We start from the raw sequence: 20,462 nt of genomic DNA on the forward strand, positions 1-20,462 counted from the left end.
TAATTATATATATGGCATATGTATATGGCATGTATACACACACATATTACATATATGTAATTATATACACACACACACACACATACACATATATAACTAAAATAAATTATTTCTCTTCTCTGAATATGTTCCTTCATCAATAAACACAAAATAAATCAAGAAAATACTAGGTTATGTAACTAACTCAACATTATTTTTTTTTTTTTTGTATCACTCCTACAGGGGAAATGTTTTGTGTCTTCTTAAATTATAGCAAATCTGGAAAAAAGAAGCCATTGATATTTAAATGTGTAATATGATTCAACTAGGTTTAGGTGATGTCCTTATGAGTTTATCATTTTAAAAAAATACAAAATTCTACTCTTGAAACCATTATTACATTATATGTTAACTAACTTGGGTTTAAATAAAATTTTAAGTAGACAGACAAATAAATAAATAAATCCAGCACCAGATGGCTTTTGTTTGGCTCAAAATAATAAATAATAAATTGAAAAAATTTTTAATAGAAATTTTTAAAACATCTGGCATGTATCAGTATAGCTTTTCAAATATTCACACAGGTATAACATCATTTTGTACCCCCCAAAGAACCACTGAGGAACAGAGGACAAGTGTAATTAGTTCTCCTCATTTAAAGAGGGAGAAGTAAATTCAGACATTAAATAATTTGCCCAAGTTCTCAGAACCTCTTCAAGGTAGACTAGAATTCAAACCTAAGCATTTAAACAGCTCTTTCCAAAACACACATTGCCTTTAAAAGTTCATTGTCAAACATCTATTTAATGGTTTGACTCAACTTCGAAATTAAACATGATTTCTAGATAATTATATCATAACCAACCAATTTCTTCAGGAGTTCAAAGTGGACCCCAATTTTAAATATTAAAATAGGAGGGAAAAAATGAGTTGAAGACACTAACTTTTAAGAGTTAGAAAATTTGGGGGGGCACCTGGGTGGTTCCGTCGGTTGAGCATCCGACTTCAGCTCAGGTCATGATCTCACAGTTTGTGAGTTCGAGTCCCGTGTCAGGCTCTGTGCTGACAGATCAGAGCCTGGAGCTTGCTTCAGATTCTGTGTCCCCCTTTCTCTGCCCCTCCCCCACTTGTGCTCTGTCTCTCTCCATCTCTCAAAAATAAATAAATAAATGTAAAAAACATTTTTTTAAAAAGTTAGAAAATTTTACTGTGCTATTTCTGAAAAGATTACCCAAAGATCACATTTCAATATTACATATCAATTAAGAGTCATAATTCATATCTAGCTCTGGCACAAAATATATTGGTTTTACAGGAGAAATTTTTATTTGAAAGTATTTTAACGACAAAATTTTCTAATTTTTGAGATCTAAGCTAATGATTTTTTAATTTCAAACTTTGTATTTTATTTTTAAGTTTATTTTTATTTTTAGAGACAGAGAGAGCACGAGAGAGCAAGCACAAGTTGGGGAGGGGCAGAGAGAGTGGGAGAGAAAAAGGGAGAGAGGGAATCCCAAGCAGGCTCGGACAGGGGGCTCAAACTCACAAACCCATGAGATCATGACCTGAGCCAAAAATCAAGAGTCTGATGCTTAACCAACTAAGGCACCCAGGCACCCTTTAAAATTTGTATTTTAAATCCTGCCTAGGGGCGCCTGGGTGGCGCAGTCGGTTAAGCGTCCGACTTCAGCCAGGTCACGATCTCGCGGTCCGTGAGTTCGAGCCCCGCGTCGGGCTCTGGGCTGAGGCTCAGAGCCTGGAGCCTGTTTCCGATTCTGTGTCTCCCTCTCTCTCTGCCCCTCCCCTGTTCATGCTCTGTCTCTCTCTGTCCCAAAAATAAATAAAACGTTGAAAAAAAAAAATTAAAAAAAAAATAAATAAATAAATCCTGCCTATATTACCCTGCTCTGTATACATCTCCACCATAATAATTAATGTGTATACATGACGTGCTGCAATTATTTCATAAAGCGGATAAGCTACTTGTACCTAAACAAATACTACCTACATTAAAAGCAGATACACTCACAATAAAATTCACTTTAAGAAATAGAGATTCTAATGCATATACTTTCATGATGAGATTCATTTATCAAAGCATGTTGATTCATGTGCTTATGAATAAGGTACTTACTTTGAAAAGTCTGCTTCATAAACTCCCTCTTTATTTTGTAACAACATTGTTAAGGTATCATTTAGGTACATTTAGGTACATTTAGATACAATAAACTGTTGTCTTCCCTCTTTGACCTCTCACCGTGACACTTGATTTCCTCAGAGTCCTTTCCTTCAAGAGCTGATGCCAAGGAAGTTTAGACCAGACCAGACCTGAGGCTTCAGTATGGCATGTAAAAGTACTCACGTAATTCTCCTTTTCATCAGAAAGTAAACTCCATCTGAAACAGTGCTAGCATTAAAAAGCCCCAAAGTTGAGGCACCTGAGTGGTTCAGTCAGTTAAGCCTCCGACTTCAGCTCAGGGCATGATCTCACTGTCCCAGCGTTTGAGCCCTGCATTGAGCTCTGTGCTGACAGCTCAGAGCCTGGAGCCTGTTTCGGATTCTGTGTTTCCCTCTCTCTCTCTGCCCCTTCCCTGCTCATGCTCTGTGTCTCTGTGTCTCTCTGTCTCTCTGTCTCTCCCTCTCTCTCTCTCAAAAATAAACAAACATTTAAAAAAAATTGTTTAAATCCCAAAGTAATAAACTGGAAAAAGAAAGTCTTCTATAAACACCAAACATAATTAAAGTCTTCACATTTGAAAACCTGATTGGAAGGACATAGGAAATGTGGCTTCCTGGAGGGTAAGAGAATCCTATTTGGCTGCAGTGGACACGTGTTGTCTTTGCCTTTCCAGCACCCACTGCCTTTCTCTGGTAACAGAACCCTGACAGAATAACAGAGATGGGCTCTTCTCCCACCCAGGGCATGATGGTATCATCCGTGTAAGCAGAGCATCTCATTCCCTGGCCACAGTGTTTGGCCAAAGATGGGACCATTATCCTAGTCCCTGCAACAGTGACAACTGCACACTTCTGGGGTTCATGGAAATGAGGCACTCTTTTCAGCTCTGGGCTAAGAGGATAGGGTACTGTGAGGCGGAAGCTGCTAGCAGCCTGGCAGTCACCATAGGCAGAGGCTTGCCTGAGGATGGAACTAACACTCCAGACACAATGGAATCAAGGGAAGGAGTCTGTAACAAACCTATGACTAGACCCTTCAGTTACCTTGATTACAAATTCTCTGCTGACAATTGTTCCAACCGGGTCTTCTGTTTCTTTCAATTAAAAAACAGCCTGATTAATAAAGCGTCTTCAAATTCACTAGTTCTATCATAACAAGGAATGTGACATTTTTGAGCTCTTATCCATGACTCTAGTCTAGAAATAGCAAACGAATACAAACTGCAACATAAGGAATTTATGTTAGCTACAAGGAAGCATCAGGGAGAAACTTTCAAACAAGAGTTTATAAAGTGGGAGGGTATGGGGCACCTGCCCAGTTGGTTCACTGTTCGACTTTAGATCAGGTCATAATCTCACAGCTCGTGAGTTCGAGCCCCACATCAGGCTCTGTGCTGACAGCTCACAGCCTGGAGCCTGCTTCGGATTCTGTGTCTCCCCCTCTCTCTGCCCCTCCCCTGCTCATGCTCTGTCTGTCTCTCTCTCTTTCTCTCTCTCTCTCTCTCTCAAAAATAAATAAATATTTTAAAAGTTAAAAAAAAAAATAAAGTGGAGGGTATAAGCGTTTTTTAATGCTTTAACTTATAAGGATTCTTCAATAGTTTGTGTGTGTATATATATATATATATATATCAAGATTCCAGTAAATAGTAAAATCTCCTTTTATGGCATATCTAAAAGAAGGCTACAGCCTGCATCATTTTGTTTGTTTGGTATATATAAGAGACACTCTCTATGCCTTTCAGACCCCCATGATTTTGTCTAAAAATCGTTAGTATTCCCAAGATAAGAGGCCATAATTTGATTAGTCACTGTTCAAAATTTAACAAGATTATCCTAGGCAAATTTGTTTATTTGTAAATTGATTAATTATCCAAATTAGATAGCAGTTTTTGCTAATCCCTCAACCATTCACGGAAGTTCATTAGGAGATCTTAGCCCATAGGAGACTAGAGAAGTATAGTAGCACCAGCTGTCCAGAGAAAAGTTGTGCAAAACCTCTATTCTCATGGCTCCAAAGCAAACATTTGTTTTTGTTTCAATAAATTAAACAAAATTGTTTCCTTTTACCACTATGTTCTACCAGGGAAGAAATATTAGCAACTAAAATAATATGTTGTCTTTAAAATGTAACAAGACTTGGGGTGCCTGGCTGGGCAGTTGGTGGAGCCTAGGACTCTTGATCTCAGGGTGGTGAGTTCAAGCTCCACGTTGGGTGTGGAGCCTACTTAAATTAAGAATTTAAAAATAATAAATAAATAAATAAATAAATAAACAAATAAATAAAATGTAACAAGACTTGAAAATTCTAGTCAAGGAAGACAGGGTGTGTGTGTGTGTGTGTGTGTGTGTGTATATATGGCATATATATATATATATATATATATATATGCCATATATATATACATATATATGGCATATATATATATACATATATATACCGTACATATATATGCCAAGCAATTCTAAGGTTATTACTAATGTTGGTACACTTCAGGTGTTCCCATTACATCAAAAAGATAGCAGGCATCAAATCACTAATAAAAGATAAATGTAGGTGCTTGCAATTTAGTGACGTGCATTATCAAAGTAAGTAAGAAAAAAAAGCCAAAACCAAAATAAATAATAGATAAGGCATTGTGCCTTTGAACAGCCTACTAAACAAACACCAGCTTAAATTGTTTTACTGCAAAATTTTAGAAACATAATACAGCAGAACTTTCAACATCGATGCACTCTGAAGTCAACCAAGCTTCCAAAAGGAGACTCATGTTGATTTTTAGAATATTTATGGTTTCTACCCTATTTAATTTAGGTGCCTGATGCTAAGGGTTTGATTCTTACCAAGTGTTCCACATATGTTAATTGCCATTAATCTTATCACAATAGTATAAACTAGGCAATAATCCCACTCTACAGATAAAGAAATTGAGGTTTCAGGTGTTAAGTCCTTCTTAAGGTAATACCAAGAGGTACAGTGTGATTTGAAACCAGGTTTGTCTGAATCAAACACAAAATTTCCTGAGTACCTACTATCCGACAAATACTGTGTGAAGCATTAGGAACATGATTTGAACAAAACCAGACATGGTCTCTGCCCTTACAGAGTAACCTTAAGTAAAATTAAAACTATAGCTGTGATAAACTCTCTGAAGGAAAAAAGAAAAAAAAAGTATGGTGCTGTATGAGCCTATAGAAAGGGAACTCACACAGTCTGGGAGATCAGGAAAAGTTTACTGCAGAAGGGTCACTGAGCTGAAATCTGAATAATGAATAGGTATAAATTAGGTGAAAGGCATGGGGTTAAGTGAGGAAACCTACCAGACAGAGAAGAAAATGTGTGAAAAGGCCCTGTTGTAAGAGGAAGCTCAGAATGTTTGTGCACCTAAAAAAAGGGGGAGGGGGAGGGAAGCATTGTGCCTGAAGCAGAGAGCCAGCAGAGGAAAGCACGGAACAAGATGAGGCTTGGATCTCAGAGCCCCAAAAAGCATGAGGTTGTGCTGGGCTTCATGGCATTTTATCCAAACATAAGCAAATGAAACAGAAACTTCTTTCTATATGTTTCGTTTTTTTTTTTTTTTAAGAAATTTCTAAATTTTTTCTTCAATGTTTATTTATTTTTGAGAGACAGAGAGACACAGAGCACGAGCAGGGGGAGCAGGGGGAGCAGGGAAGGGCTAAGAGCGAGGGAAACACAATCCGAAGAAGGTTCCAGGCTCTCAGCTGTCAGCACAGAGCCAGACACAGGGCTCAAACTCAACAAGGCTTGAGATCATTACCTGAGCTGAAGTCGGACGCCTAACTGACTGAGCCACTCAGCACCCCATGTGTTTCATTCTTAAAATAAAGCCTCAAAAGTCACAATGAATATTTTAATCTATGAAACATTTTAGGTCTGGTAAGTGAAACACTAACCAGAGATACTGTCCCTTCAGTGATTCTATGATAAGCTACTTTTCATCCCCAGCACAGCTGCCTGGCTCAGGCTGCCTTACACATGACCCTGATTCCTCCCATGTCTACCATTTCCAACCTTATTCTATTCTTGCTCTTTACCACTGTCTGATCCCCCTACAGCAAAACCTGATCATTTCACTATCCTGCTTAAAAATCCTTCAATGGCTTCACATTACCTAATGGGGAATATGATCTGGCCTTTGTGTGCCTATCCAGTTTCATCATCTGTTAGAATATAGTCAAGCCAGGATTTGAGGATATCCAGAGAACAGGTTCATTTATAGATGCTCTATTATCACCATGATTCAAGATGGTTTCTTATCTGCTCATATTGCAATTAACTGAAGGCGGTGGGGTGGGGAGGAAGGCAATAAAAGCCTTCTTTAAAGGACCGACCTCCAAGTATAGTCTATGACCACCCTGGCTGCAAGGGAGGCTGGGAAATGTGGTCTTTACTCCAGGCACCCACAAACAAAAATACTTCTGTTAGTATGGAAGAAAAGAAAGTAGTATGGAAACCAATTTCACAATAAATTCTATTAAATAAATAAATAAAAAGGAAGAAAGGAAAAATGAATTTGAGAGAATAACTAGCAGTCTCTGATACGGAAACTGAAATTAAAATGTATTTTGCTAAGTTAAATTGGTCTCAAACTAAATGATGCAGTTGGCATCAATTCTTTAGAGTTTATCATATTAATTATAATTCCATTTTGAAAAAAAAGTGCAATATGAATGTTGATCTACTCTTTAAAAAAAATTGTTTTAATGTTTATTTATTTTTGAAGGAGAGAGAGGCAGAGCATGAGTGGGGAAGGAGCAGAGAGACTGACACAGAATCCGAAGCAGGCCCCAGGCTCTGAGCTGTCAGCACAGAGCCCGACACGGGGCTCAAACCCACAAACCGTGAGATCATGACCTGAGCTGAAGTCAGATGCTCAACTGACTGAGCCACCCAGGTGCCCCACACTCTTTAGAAAACTGTCATAGTATAACTTTATATGCCAAGGTAATTACTGCCTCTCAAAGGTCCTACATGACAATTTATCTAAACAATTCTTTATTCAGATTCTTCAATAATTAACAAAGTGTTATTATCCTTGCAATTTGATAATATTTTTAAAAGCCTTTCTGAGAGATTCTGAGAGCAGCTAAGACTGGAAATAAGCACTTGGTTTCACCCTAACAGATAACAATGACTTCATTTGTACTGATTGGGAAAGGAGGCTCATTCTTCACATGAATTTAGAATTAGAACTCAACTATTAAATCATGTCCTGCCAGGTAAATAGGGAAGAAAGGTAAATAGAGGCTCTATTTTCATTTGTTCTTAATCCTAGAAATGGATTAATTTGGTAAAGTTTTAAATAACTAACACTTTCATTGACAATGAGGCTTAATTTGATTTAAAAGTGTCATAATATTTACCATTCCTAGCCACAAGCATAGAGTCCTTAAAACAACAAAATTCTTTTCTTTACATTTCCTGCCTATTTTAACAAACCAGGTTTGAAATTACCCTCTTTGAAAACATGGTTGAAGCCAAAAATCTACTTGAAATGCAAATGTTTAAGTAGTTATGTCCCTGATATCAGCAATGACCTTGAACACTTTAGCCAAACACAAGTAGCTAGTCCTTAAATCATTAACTTCTTTTGGATCCCTAATGTAACTGTGTTGATGTTTTGTATAATATATTTTTTAAGTCACTGTCTTTAATTGGTGTGATGTACTTCCACTGAATTAATGTGGATGTTACAGAAATGAAGCAAAACTGATCATGTTTTGTATCTTTCATCTCAAATGTACTTTTCTAAAAATATTACATTTTAAACACCTATCATAGAAGATCATGGCACATTAGAACTAAAGGAAATAGAATGACATTATCTTACTTTTTAAATTTTCCAGACACTTATCCTTAAATTTCAAAAATAAAAATTACAAGTTGTCATTCTATTTTTCTTAAGTTCTATAAATTCTCCAACTATTCTCCGGTTTCATATTAGCAAATTATTCCCAACTAAACTTTTTTTGCCAAAATGTCTCCCTGGATATATCATATACTATCCACAAAGAGAAAGAGATGACAAATTCACCCTTTGCACACATTAAAAACAAAATCGAACTTTCTGAAATATCAACTTTTCTTTCATGTGGCTATTAAACAAGGCTATACACATTACTTTTTCTAGACTATAGGATTTATCACATGTTGGGCTAGGTAGGTGCAGAGATACGACCCAAGAGATTATTGAACTCCCTATTATAGTGAAGTTTAATGGCACCATAAAACTAATGGCAACTTTCATGTGTTTCAAAAGAATTACCTATATAGATTCTCAAAACATTTAATAAGAACAATTATATTGATTTCTTTCCGGAGAAGGACTGATGTTAACAGCTACTTAGAGATTTGACAATACATATATTCTCTTTTTTTATTATTCTAGAGAGAGTGTGCACACAAGCGGCTTGGGACAGGGAAGGAGGGGTGGAGAGAGGAAACAGAGAGAGAAGGAGAGAGAATCTTAAGAAGGGTCCACACTCAGCACGGAGCCTGATGCAGTCTCAATCCCACAACACTGAGATCATGACCTGAGCCCAATTCAAGAGTCAGATGCTTGACCAGCTGAACCACCCAGGTACCCTGAGAATATATATATTCTAATTCAATAAATATTTATTGAGCCAAGCACTTGAGATACTCATTGACAAAACAAAAAGATCCCCACCTTCAAAGAGTTCATAGACATATGATAAACAATGGGTACATTAAATAGTAAATTATATTGTATATAATAAGATAGTAGGGAGGTAAAAGGGTAGAGCAAGATAAGAATAGGAAAGGCTGAGGCAAAATGTGAAAGAGGTTACCATATGACCCCCCAATTCCATTGTTAGATATATACCCAAAAGAATTAAAAATATATATCCACACAATATATATATATATATATATATATCCACACAAAAACCTGTGCATGAATATTCATGGCAGCATCATTCATAACAATTAAAAATGGAATCAACCCCAAATAACCATCAACGGATGAAGAGATAAACACACATGCTAAATCCTTCCAATAGGATATTATTTGGTGATAAAATGGAACGGAGTACTGGTACATGCTACAATATGGATGATGCTTGAAGACATTATAGTTAGTAAAATAAGCCCAGACACAAAAGGACAAATATTGTATGACTCCATTTATGTGAGGCACCTGGAATAGGTAAATTCATAGAGACAGAAAGTAGACTAGGAGTCACAGAGGGGAAGTGGGGAAAGTGATTATCTAAAGAGTACAGACTCTCTGTCTGGGATGATGAAAAATCTGAAAATGGATAGTGGTGATGGCTGCACAACATTGTAAATATGATTAACGCCACTGAATTTTATACTTAAAATGGTTAAGATGGCAAGTTTTATGTTATATGTATTTTACCACAATTTATTTAGAAAGGCAGTTAGGAAGTTACTATTTACCTACAAAGTAGTGATCTAAGCTCACAATCCCCTTAGCTCTCTCCCCATACCACACTGCCCAGAAGCCAGCAGAAATCAGACACCTCTGCTCAGTGATTTCCGTGATAATCAAACCTGGCATTGTTCATGCACCTTAATGAATAATCTGAGTGGAGACAAACTCCATCACTCAACATTCTGAAATTTAAGAAGATGCAAAGTATAGGAATTGCTGGTGGATCCAGGTCATGTAAACGGAGAACCCAGAGAGAAGTTTCTGCTATTAAGATTCCCACAGCAGCCCTGGGTTTTTGCCTGTCTTACTGCTCAGTTGTTGAGCTCATCATTCAATTTCTTGGAGCTCCTCCAGTATCCTTATAATTAACATTTCCTTCTTTGCTTAAGCTAGCCAGAGATGGTTTCTGTTCCTCACAAACAAAAGAACCTTACTTCTAATATAATATAGACTTTTGATTCCTAAGCTTTATCCATGTGGGAAAATGATATGCAAGTATCTTTTGCTTTCCAAATCTTTTGGGCTTTTGAGATCAGATCATAAGAATGAGAATAGCAAAGGATACCGATAGATTCTTTTCAAGAGGATCCAAGACAATTCAATACAAGGTTTGTAAATAATTTAACTAAATGTGAGTTGGAACATGAATTGGAGATCACTTTAGGCTCAGAAATGTGTACAAAAACAGGTCTCCTCCCCACCCCACTGTTGGAAAGTAGAGCATTCCTTTTGCAAGCCAAAATGGCAGAAAACAAAGAAGCAATTACCATGACATAAAAGCAAAAATTCTCTTCGGATTTCTTTCAATTAATGAAAATTAGGTATTAATGTAAGTCGTTTGTAAAGCAAAATGGCATAAAGTAAACTTTCAAATAGCAGGAAAAACCTGCAATACACTTTGATTTGCCAGTAGAAAAGTCAATCAACGACTTTATGGTCCAGTTTTATTTTTTTGTTTCTGTCGGTTCTGTTTGTGCTCTATTTAGCTCTGATGATCCATGTAATTCCCTACATAATTTGATGAATCCTCTTTTCAATAACATGTGGAGAGTAGCAGTGTCTGCCTTTAGTGATTGTTTCAAAATTAGTCACTACCACAAGGTCTTAGAGGGCTAGATATCCAGGAAATTACTTAATTAAAAACTTCAGTTTTCTCTAGGACTCTGTTGAGGAATTGTTTTGGGTAACTAATATATAATAAAAGTCTAGCATTTTGTAATTTTCACAAAGAAATTTTTATGAGGGTATTTTAATAGGAGATCAAACATCTTACTAATAGAATCTCAATAACACATTTGAATTCTAAGAATTTAGACATGTATTCAGAGTATGCTTTGCTCACTTCCTAAGCCTTTCCCCGCATTCATGGTTATCTATAAATGCATCAAAAAAAAAGAGGGCTTCATACCTACCAGAAAGGTATTCTATACCAAGTGTGAATGTGTGTGTGTGTGTGTGTGTGTGTGTATGTATTGAACAGTCATAGGCAGTATGAAGCAAAAAAACAAAAAACAAAACTATTTTTTTTTTTGCATGCCAAGAAATTTAGAACTATGTTAGATAAAAAGTTGTCCTTATTGCCTAAATTTCCAGGGATCTGTAAGACTCTAATTAGGTTCATGATTCCTGAAGAAAAACTATGAAACACTGGGGACAAGGAAAAATAAGGGGAAAGGAGTAAATATATAATATCCTAAGAAGCTGGAAGCATTGTATAAATTCCCCCAAATAATTCCCAAGTTTCTTCTTTATAACATGCCCTTGTTATCTCGGGTCTCAGTAAATTCAGTGTATGTGACAAAGATTGAAGGCAGTCTAAACAACTCAGAGGATCTGAGCCAAACTTAAACTTCTCATATTTGGAAATTAGCATAAAATATCTTCTTAGATCATGTCTTCTATCTTTTCATATCTCAAAAATATCCAATTGTTTGCTTCCTTTTTTGGAGCTATCAAAAATCGACAGTAAAATTTCACCAAGCCTCTTTTTAAATGAAGAAAAAAAAACCATCAAAAATATATATCAAGGGGCACCTGGGTGGCTCAGTCAGTTAAGCATCCAACTCTTGATTTCAGCTCAGGCCATGATCCCAGGGTTGTGGGACTGAGCCCCACGTCTGGCTCCACGCTCAGTGCGGAGCCTGCTTAAGATTCTCTCTCTCTGGCTGCCCCTCTCCCCCACTCGTGCCCTCTCTCTCTCTTTCTCTCTAAAATAAAAAAACAATACGTGCTCAAATTACGGGTACAGATTTGAGACAAATATCCATCCTAATGATCTTTCAAAGTTCAGCTTAAATACGACCTCCTCCTCGAAGCGCCCCCCGCACCGAGATCATACCAGCAAGAAGCAACAGAATCTTCTTCTGACTTCTTTACAATACTGTTTTTAATCATCTTTATGACATTTGAAAAGAATTGCCTTATGTTGTGGTTATTCAATATCAGTCTCACCTCCATCACTAAATAGTTACTACGCTGACTTCACAAACATTTATTAAACAGGAACTGTGTGAGGTGCTAAGCATACAAAGATTAAAATGACAGTTCTTTACCCTGTGGCATTTATAGCACTGAGAGCAAAGAAGGTGTCAAATACATATACTCTCTCATAGGTCTTAGCCAACTTCTCAAAGGAATCCACACTACATAAGATCCAGCATATCTTCACACTGTATCCCAAGCACATAGTCAGGGCTCATTAAATATTTGTTGAGTGAATTAATGATTCCATCTGCAGCATGCTCCAGCATAAACCACCTCACAAGGAAAGTTACATGGACTTGATGCATGATGTAGACACGTTTTCAATTTTATGATTAAACTTTTTTGTAAATAGCCTCATAATTTAATTTATTCCTATTCAGGGTTGGATTTCTGTGGGTGTGTGTTAGTATAAACCATAAAATAGCCATTGTTAACTAATGAGTGATTTGAATTTTAAGAGAGCTAATCATCCATTTCAAAGATACTTAAGAAAAATATTTCAATCATACCTACACAAAAAGAAATCCTTCACAAACTATCGCCTATAGAAACTGACTCAGGAAATAAAAGTTTCATTGTGACTACTAAGATTATGAACATGAACAAGTCGGCCATGCTAAAGTGCTTACTTCTTACATGTATAAACAGACTTCTAAAATAAAACGAACTATTTATTTACTGTATAAGTTAAATCAATCATTCATAACTGCTCAGCATTACTGGTCAAACATTTTCCCTAATACATTTTAAAATACCAATAATAGCTAGGAACAAGTTGGGTTTACAGTAAACATAAGACCATCTATTTCAGTAGCATGCAGTTTCCTCGTCTGTAGTTTTCTTGCAGACCATGACCAGTACAATGCTTTATTTATGCTTTTTAAGATAAATACTGTTGACTAACAGTAATAAGAAACTGAAGACTCTTTCAAAACATCACTTTCACTTTGGCTAGCTTTCCCAACTGTATCAGTAATAGATGTTTAATTACAGAAACATATATAGAACCTGGGAAACATAGGAGATACAAAAATGAAAATGGAAATCACCTATCCATTCACCATGTGGTGCCATAACTGCTAATATGCTGTTCTATTTTCTGTCACTATTTCCCATGTATGTTGTTTTGTATTTTTCAAGTAGAATTATGGTTTTCTGAAGGCATATATTGAAAACTTTCCAGTCTAAATCTGCATGGGAGTGGAAAGATAACCACAAAAAAAAAAAAAAGCATCAATACATTTGAAAAGCAGAGTTTTATCCATTGAATGAATGAATGAATGATCATTAAAGTTACACTTCTCATTATAATCTGATGATCGGTTACCAAGATCCGGTGTTAAAAAAAAAAGGAGTAAAATTCATTCTGTTACTATGCCATAAATTTGTCATAGATGTCCACTGTTACTTCTTCTTCTATATTTGTATATGAAGACACACCCTCTGCCTGGAATTTCAGTTTTAAATTATGAGTCTATAGTATTCTGTCTATATTCTGTAAGTTACCCTTGTACCATCTGTACAAGGACAGTTCCAAGGGGACAAAGTGATTATGAAATGTGTTACCTATGCAAAAAATAAAATAAAATAAAATAAAATAAAATAAAATAAAATAAAATAAAATAAGCTTCTGTTAAACCTAGAAAAAGATCAAGCAGTTGCCTGTGAGTTTCAGTCTATCAGAGCCAAGCCAGGCATTTGAGGAGGGATGGTTGTTTACCTGACCGAGCTATCCACAAGAGAGGGTCTAAAAGCTAAAAGAGAAGTCATTTATGGAATGACTTCTAAGTTTAAGAAACAGTCCACTTTAGCTTAAAATAGACTTTATGTTCACCACTTGAGAAACTGTCTTTGTACCTGAGCAGATTTCAAGTTCCATAACATGACACTACTAACCCTTAGATTTTCCAAAACAGCTAAGTTTTCAAGATTATACTGTCTTCTTCCTCTCCACTGAACATGCATGCAAATATTCAATGGATTTTTAGATGTTTTTTATCAAAATAGCATATGCCTCAACCAAAACAAAGCTAAGTTTATACAGCTAGTTACAGCAGGAAATACTGGCTGTTAACTTGGAAGGGTTCTGTTGGAAAGACTAAAGATAATCTGCAAATTATACTAAAATAGAAGTTGACTATAACCATGCCTTGCTTCATCTACTTGACTCTTTCTTCACTGATCAGTCCTAGTAAGAGAAAGAATCTTAAAACTGTAATAAGAGTAGCATAATTCAATGACAGAAGAAAAGATAGTAATAAACCAAATCTGCAAATATTTAAATACCAAAAACATTAAACAGAGAAAAAGATCAGGAAGGGAAAGTCAAGGGACTATAATTGGGAACAATAAAAGGTATGCATTTATAGTTTTATTCATCCGAGGAATTAAGGTAGAATTATAAACTGTGTGACATGCCATCACCCTACCTAACGTCCATCATTGAACATGGAAACAAAGGTACTGAAAAGTTCACTCAATTGGCCAAAAATCAAGCAGCAAGTAAAGATAAGGGCCCCAGTTTTTTGTCACTCTGGTTAAGAGATTATTATGATGCTGTGTAGTCACGGCATCAATGAGTGTCATCTGATAGTTTGCTGAGACTTTAACTAGTGGGTGTTGACTCTTGGTAGATCCTGTGAAGAAACCTCAAGCCAAAAGCAGCAATCACTTATACATACATAGACACACACACACACACACACACACACACACACTCATATGCACATGTGTCATTTACTAACCTTTCAACCATATGAAGAATAGACAATGAAGGAGTTAAATACCTTTTTACTGATTCTATCCCACCCACCCTGGAAGTCCTGCTATGCTCATTCCCACTGGATGGTACCTAATCACTGGTCAAGGTGATATTGACCTTGATATCATATTCAAGGTGATATCATATTCAGAAATATGAAGTGTCAGATGTGGCAATAACCAGGGAAGTGAGGCTCAGGATACAGAAAATAGAAAAGGGAAGAAGGAACTATTACCACTGCATTTAAAATTGTACAGCAGGTCCCAAAATTCCCTCCCTTCCTTTAAAAAAAAAAAAAAACTATAACCCTAAAATGTACCATTAGCCAGAAATTTGTTTATTTAAAATATATTCACCATCTCCATTCTACAGGATTTAAAGCAGTTTTCCTTAAATCAATATAAGTGTTTCTTAAATAGATGTTTAGATGAAAAATTAAGTTACAAAATACAAACTGGCCCCTTTTGCACCTACACAAGCTGGGAGAAAAATACCTCAGTCAGCAACAATTTGGGATTCAGAAACATCAGGTATGTACTGGTTAAAGGATAACTGGAGAAAAAAGAGGAAATGCAAATCTTTGCAACTGGGGCATTCTAATTTCTCACACTGAAAAATCAAACTTGGAAGCTCAGTCACAGAGCCTAAGAAAATTCCTCCCACATTTCCAGTAGGAAGTATCTCTAAGAGGAGCCTGCTAAACTCTTCGAGAATGAAACTGATCGGTTTTTTAACAGAAAAATTCATTACCTTATTGCAAAACTTCCCCAAAGCAAAATGATAATAATGCATATCCTCCAAAACTTCCTTACACACTAAATGTTCAAATCAGACAAAATTTGTTTGCAGATGACTATCTTTACCAAGAATTACCTTGAAATGCTTATCCACTAAATTCTCATTAACTACTCTCTTAAGCTGAATTTGAAAAGCCATCATGCTATCGAAAGTGTCAAATGGATAAAGAGCTAAAACAGAAATCAGAAACTTTAAGCCAAATTTTTAGCTCCACAGGTTAGAGAAAAAGAATATCCAATCAAAGCACCAAGCTTCACCAAGGGCAGCTTTTCTGAAGATCCTTCCTCACCTCAGAATCGAGCTACACAGAGGTCTTGTCATATTAACCTCAACAAGACTCAATTTGTTAACAGAAAAATAATACTACACATGTTCTGTAGAAACGCAACTTTCAAAACACCAGCAAGAAATTCGGATACAAATAAATATTTTCACAAACATACACTACATTAAAGGTCGAGAGCTTTCTTTTTCTCAAGGCTTAAAGATTATGATATGTCGCCAAAGAAACACACACTCGGCTGGGAATCTGGAGACAGGGTTACAGTTCCAGCTTTTGGCATCAATATCCTCTGTTTCTTAGGTAAGTCACCTCATTTCTCTTCCCCTGAGTTCCCTGATCTCTATAATGAGCAGGACAGAGTCCACAACTGCTGAAGCAGCAGCTTCCTGATTTACCACCTATAACTCTTTATGTGTATAGATACATAAACACATACCTTTGCTGAATGAGACACTACAAACACATGGCCTTTTGTTTGTCTAGGCTTTATACTCTATTCCTAGTCCTTTTTTTTTTTTTTATCATTTTGTCTACCAGTGTTAACTAGTGTTCACAGGAACCAAGGTAGTGCTAATTACAATAGCTGACACATAAGTGCTTACTATGTGCCAGGTACTGTGCTAAGCACTTTACATATATTAACTCACTTCTTCCTCACCAAAGCCCTGTGAGGTAGAAACCATCATTCTTCCCAACTTTAGACATGAGGAAACTGAGATACAGAGCAATTTTGTAACTTGCCCATCCCACAGTCATAAGATTCACACATGGAGAAGGCAGGATTTGACCCTAAGCATTTTGGCCCTGGAGCCGTTCCTGCTTATCCACCACCCAGAGAGTGAGTCTATGGTGGGGAAAGGTGAAGTGCAACAGAGTTCATCTGCAAATTGGTGCTGGGGGCACAAAAATGTCCTTGTACTGTGAATTCTGTCAGGAACAAATGGTAGCTCATGAGTTACAAGCCCAACATACACACTGGCCACTGACATTTTTTCTTACCCATTTCAGTTTCACGATTAACATTGACCTTAAAGGGAATCAATTATATCTACCTCCCTTCCTTCACCTACAGGGGAGATGCACAATTAACACAAACTGTGTAAGTACTGGTGACTTCCACGACCTCGGTCGAGTAGGCACCCACTCCGTTATAATATGGCTCACAGTCACGGTCCAAGGACACTGCATGTTAAGTCATGTGCCCTAAAACCTAACAGTGACCGGCCAGGAGTGGAAACACCAGTTCTGCAGCCTGAAATCCTAAAGAGTGGGCAGTCTGAATACTGAGACCGCAAGGTAATAAAAATTAAAAAAAAAAAAAAAAATGCGTGCGCATGAAAACACATTGCCGCGTGCATATTTAAACTGCTAACTGGTATTCACAATCAGGACAGAGAGAAAATACTAGTCATCAAGGAAGTCCTATTTAACCAACTAGCACATGTTATGTTTATATAGCTATTTCCCCCATTCATAAGTCAGCTCGAATCTCAAGAGCCCTGCACTTGGCTGAGTTCCAGGATAAGTTCAGGATTTCAGTGGGCCAAGGCCCGGGACAGGGGAAAAGCAGGTCTGCGTTCTAGAACCAGGAGGCCCTCAGAGACGTCTAAGGGTCACAGAGCTGCAGTCATCATCCCTGGGCTACCCCTGACGGCAAGTCCCGGTTTGGCAAAGCCGAAAGGAAATTACTTCAGAGAAGACGAGACGGTGAGCAACCCCCGCAGGGGCAAAGCCACACTTTGGCTCACCACGTCGCCTGAGTTTCATGTCCAAGGCCACGGACTTTTATCGACTGCCCTGAGAGACAGGGGTTTGGGGGTGGTCGCTCGCCAAGACCGGGAGAGGTGCAGTATTGTTCTACCTTTTCGGGAAAACAAACACATTTAACGAAAACAACCCTTGGAGAAGCTAGCGAAGACTTCTTCGCAGGGCCTGTCTCGGGGCTTTTGAATCACTTCCTCCTTTTTTGATGCGTCTCTGAGCTTGAGATTACGAAGTTGCTGAGAAAGTCTTGCCTCTCCGGGCAGCTTCCTGCGAACGAGCCGAGCGCCCGGCGCTGTCCGCGGGCGCACAGACCCAGCCGCGCGGCCCGGCCACCCCCCAGGCGGGAGCAGGGGGACGCGGCGGCGCGAGCAGGGGCAGGGATGGTTCAAGAGAGAGAGCGCGGGCGCTGCGCAGCCCGCGTCCCCGGCTTACCCCAGGGTGCTGATGAAGCCGTTGACTGAGCCCTCCGCGTACAGGGACACGATGTCCCCTATGTAGAGGAAGCTGGACATTTTATCAGACATGCTGCTTCATGCTCCAAAGTAGACGTCCCTCCTCTTCCCTGCGCCCTCGCCGCCCTCTCCGGGGAGCCGCCGCGGCAGAGGCGGAACGGAGCGCACAGCTGCAGCGCCGACAGCGGCAGCGAAGGGCACGGCCTGAGTGACCGAGTGTCGTGGCTCAGCCCTGCCCCCGCGCCGGGGAAGCCGGCCCGGAGCGAAGCCGCTGCGGCGGACGCCCGGCGATGTGCGCAGCCCTGGGGGTCGGAGGGGCCCGAGAGCCGCAGCCGCCGCTTCCCCGGCAGGTTTCCTGTTCCTTTCAGAACTTTTCTCTCCAACACCTCTGCTCCTCCTCCCGCCTCCTCCGCTCCCCCGCTCCGGGTCCCCTCCTCGTTCTGCGCCCCACCGCGGCGGTCCCCGCCGCCCTGCAGGAGCCGGTGGTAGCAGAGCCCCTCGGTCCCCTTGGGGGAATTTTTGGACCAGGTGGCGATGCCCATTGGGCTGAGGGGAGGAGAGGAGCCCGGGGAAAGGAGGTGGAAGGCCAATCAGCGAGCTGCGGCCGGAGGCGGAGCTGGAACGGGGCGGGGCGACTCTGGGGAGGCCGGGCCACCCGGGAAGCGGCGCGCTGTGGTGAGCCTCTGGCGCTAGAGGGGCGGCGGGGGCCCTCAGAGCGAGGAAAAGCGACGTTTATAGCCGCCCTGGAGCTTATGGGCCTGGGGTGCGACAGTCCCCTCCCGGGAAAGTGCATGATGGTGGGGCCAAGACGTTTTCCCTGGGCTTTTAAGGGAGCAGGGAGGGTGAGAATTGGCCTGACCCGCGCGGGGGTCGCGCGCGGTGGAGTGAACCTGCTAAACGCCAGGAGATGAAAAGGTGGAGCCGGGGTCGGGTCGGTGGGGTGGGGGAGGGTAATTTGCCGACGTAGGGAGAAGAAGGTGAAGTGGGGGGGTGGAGGGTGTGGAATAGAAATAGAAAATAAATACATAATAAAGAAAATAAAGAGAGGAAAGAGGAGAAGGAAGGAAGCAGGGAAGGAGGAAAGGGAAGGATGGAGGGAGGGAAGGGAGGCTCTGTCTCTATTTGGAGTATGTAGTTGGGGTTTTTGTCTCAGGTATAAGCAGTTAGTGAAACCTGACCTGTCAGCTGATGTCCAGGTGGGTGCGAACTTCAATGGACGTAAACATCACTTGAGGAGCCAGCAGTTTTTGTGGCCAACCTGTGGAGGTGAACCTTCTCTTAAGTCTCCAAGCCACGCCTCCTGCACTTCCTTAACCCCAACCCAAGGTTTAACCTTCCACCTCGGGAGCCCACCGTTACCATCTCCCAGACGACGTCTGCTGACCCTTAAAGCTCCAGCGGTGACAAATGAAAGTGGTGCCAGGACGCCTTTCCACTCCTCTGTTGTGTTTGTACCCCTCATCATATCATTTTAGAAGCCTTTTGCTCTATTTTTCTGGGAGACCTGGAGAAGGCAAACTCGTTTAGGACACTAGCAACCCAATCAAAGAATTGCGACCCGAGGAATCTTCACAGAGCCGGGTTTACAGAAAGGCAGAGGAGCTCAGGACATGCAGAGTGGTGTATTTCAAACTGTGCAACTGACCAAAGCTTAAATTATAGGTCAGAGATGTCTTACAATTCATAGATGGTTTTGGTTGAGACTTACGGTCATACAATGGAATATGAAAGAAAAATAAGCTTAATGTTCAAATATGTGTGTTTAGAAAGCCTGCAGGAAAGAAGACAATAGAGTGTTAGACCCAGAATCCAGGAAATGCTAGCACAAGGCCTGTAAGTGTTGAGATAAACTGGACCCAGTCATTGTCCTACCATGCAGCTGACAGATCTCTTTACGTCTGCGTTCTCCTTTGGAAAAGGGTACTTAGCAACTTAGAAATGCCTCCTATATGATAGAAATCCTCCTCTGTCTACACAAATGATGTTACTGTTTGGGGCCTCCAAGGCATTAAACATGAACTATTAAAAGAAACAGAGGTTTCTGTTTATCCAGGGGATTTGTATATGACAACCTATCTATCACTCTCTATGTTGCACAGCCCTCTGCCATACATTTAATGGATGTTCAATTATTGGTCAAAGTCACAAATGTTTTTCCTTGGATTTTGGAACCTTCAAACACTCCTAGTGCAAATGTAAAATGGCACAACACTTTGAAAAACAGTTTAGGACTTCCTCAAAAAGTTGAACACAGAGTTTCTATTTAACCCAACATTTCCATCTCTAAGTATATATCCAAGAGAAATGAAAACTTATATGTA

At 39.3% G+C, this 20,462-nt stretch overlaps 1 protein-coding gene across 6 annotated transcripts in view; it reads right to left on the reverse strand.

Annotated features, from left to right (window-relative positions):
- ITPR2 (inositol 1,4,5-trisphosphate receptor type 2) overlaps positions 1 to 18,236 on the reverse strand; it is a 505,414-nt gene extending 487,178 nt beyond the window's left edge. For 5 of the 6 annotated variants that reach the window (XM_030322010.1, XM_030322009.1, XM_030322008.1 and 2 more), the window contains exon 1: positions 18,122 to 18,236. In XM_030322010.1, the coding sequence (XP_030177870.1) occupies positions 18,122 to 18,213 (92 nt within the window). In that variant the 5' untranslated portion in view covers positions 18,214 to 18,236. The remainder of the gene's footprint in view (positions 1 to 18,121) is intronic. The other variant, XM_030322011.1, reaches the window with a different exon arrangement.
- Positions 18,237 to 20,462: the final 2,226 nt, after the last annotated feature.

The sequence above is a fragment of the Lynx canadensis genome, chromosome B4, assembly GCF_007474595.2.
Source record: "Lynx canadensis isolate LIC74 chromosome B4, mLynCan4.pri.v2, whole genome shotgun sequence".
Classification (NCBI taxonomy): domain Eukaryota; kingdom Metazoa; phylum Chordata; class Mammalia; order Carnivora; family Felidae; genus Lynx; species Lynx canadensis.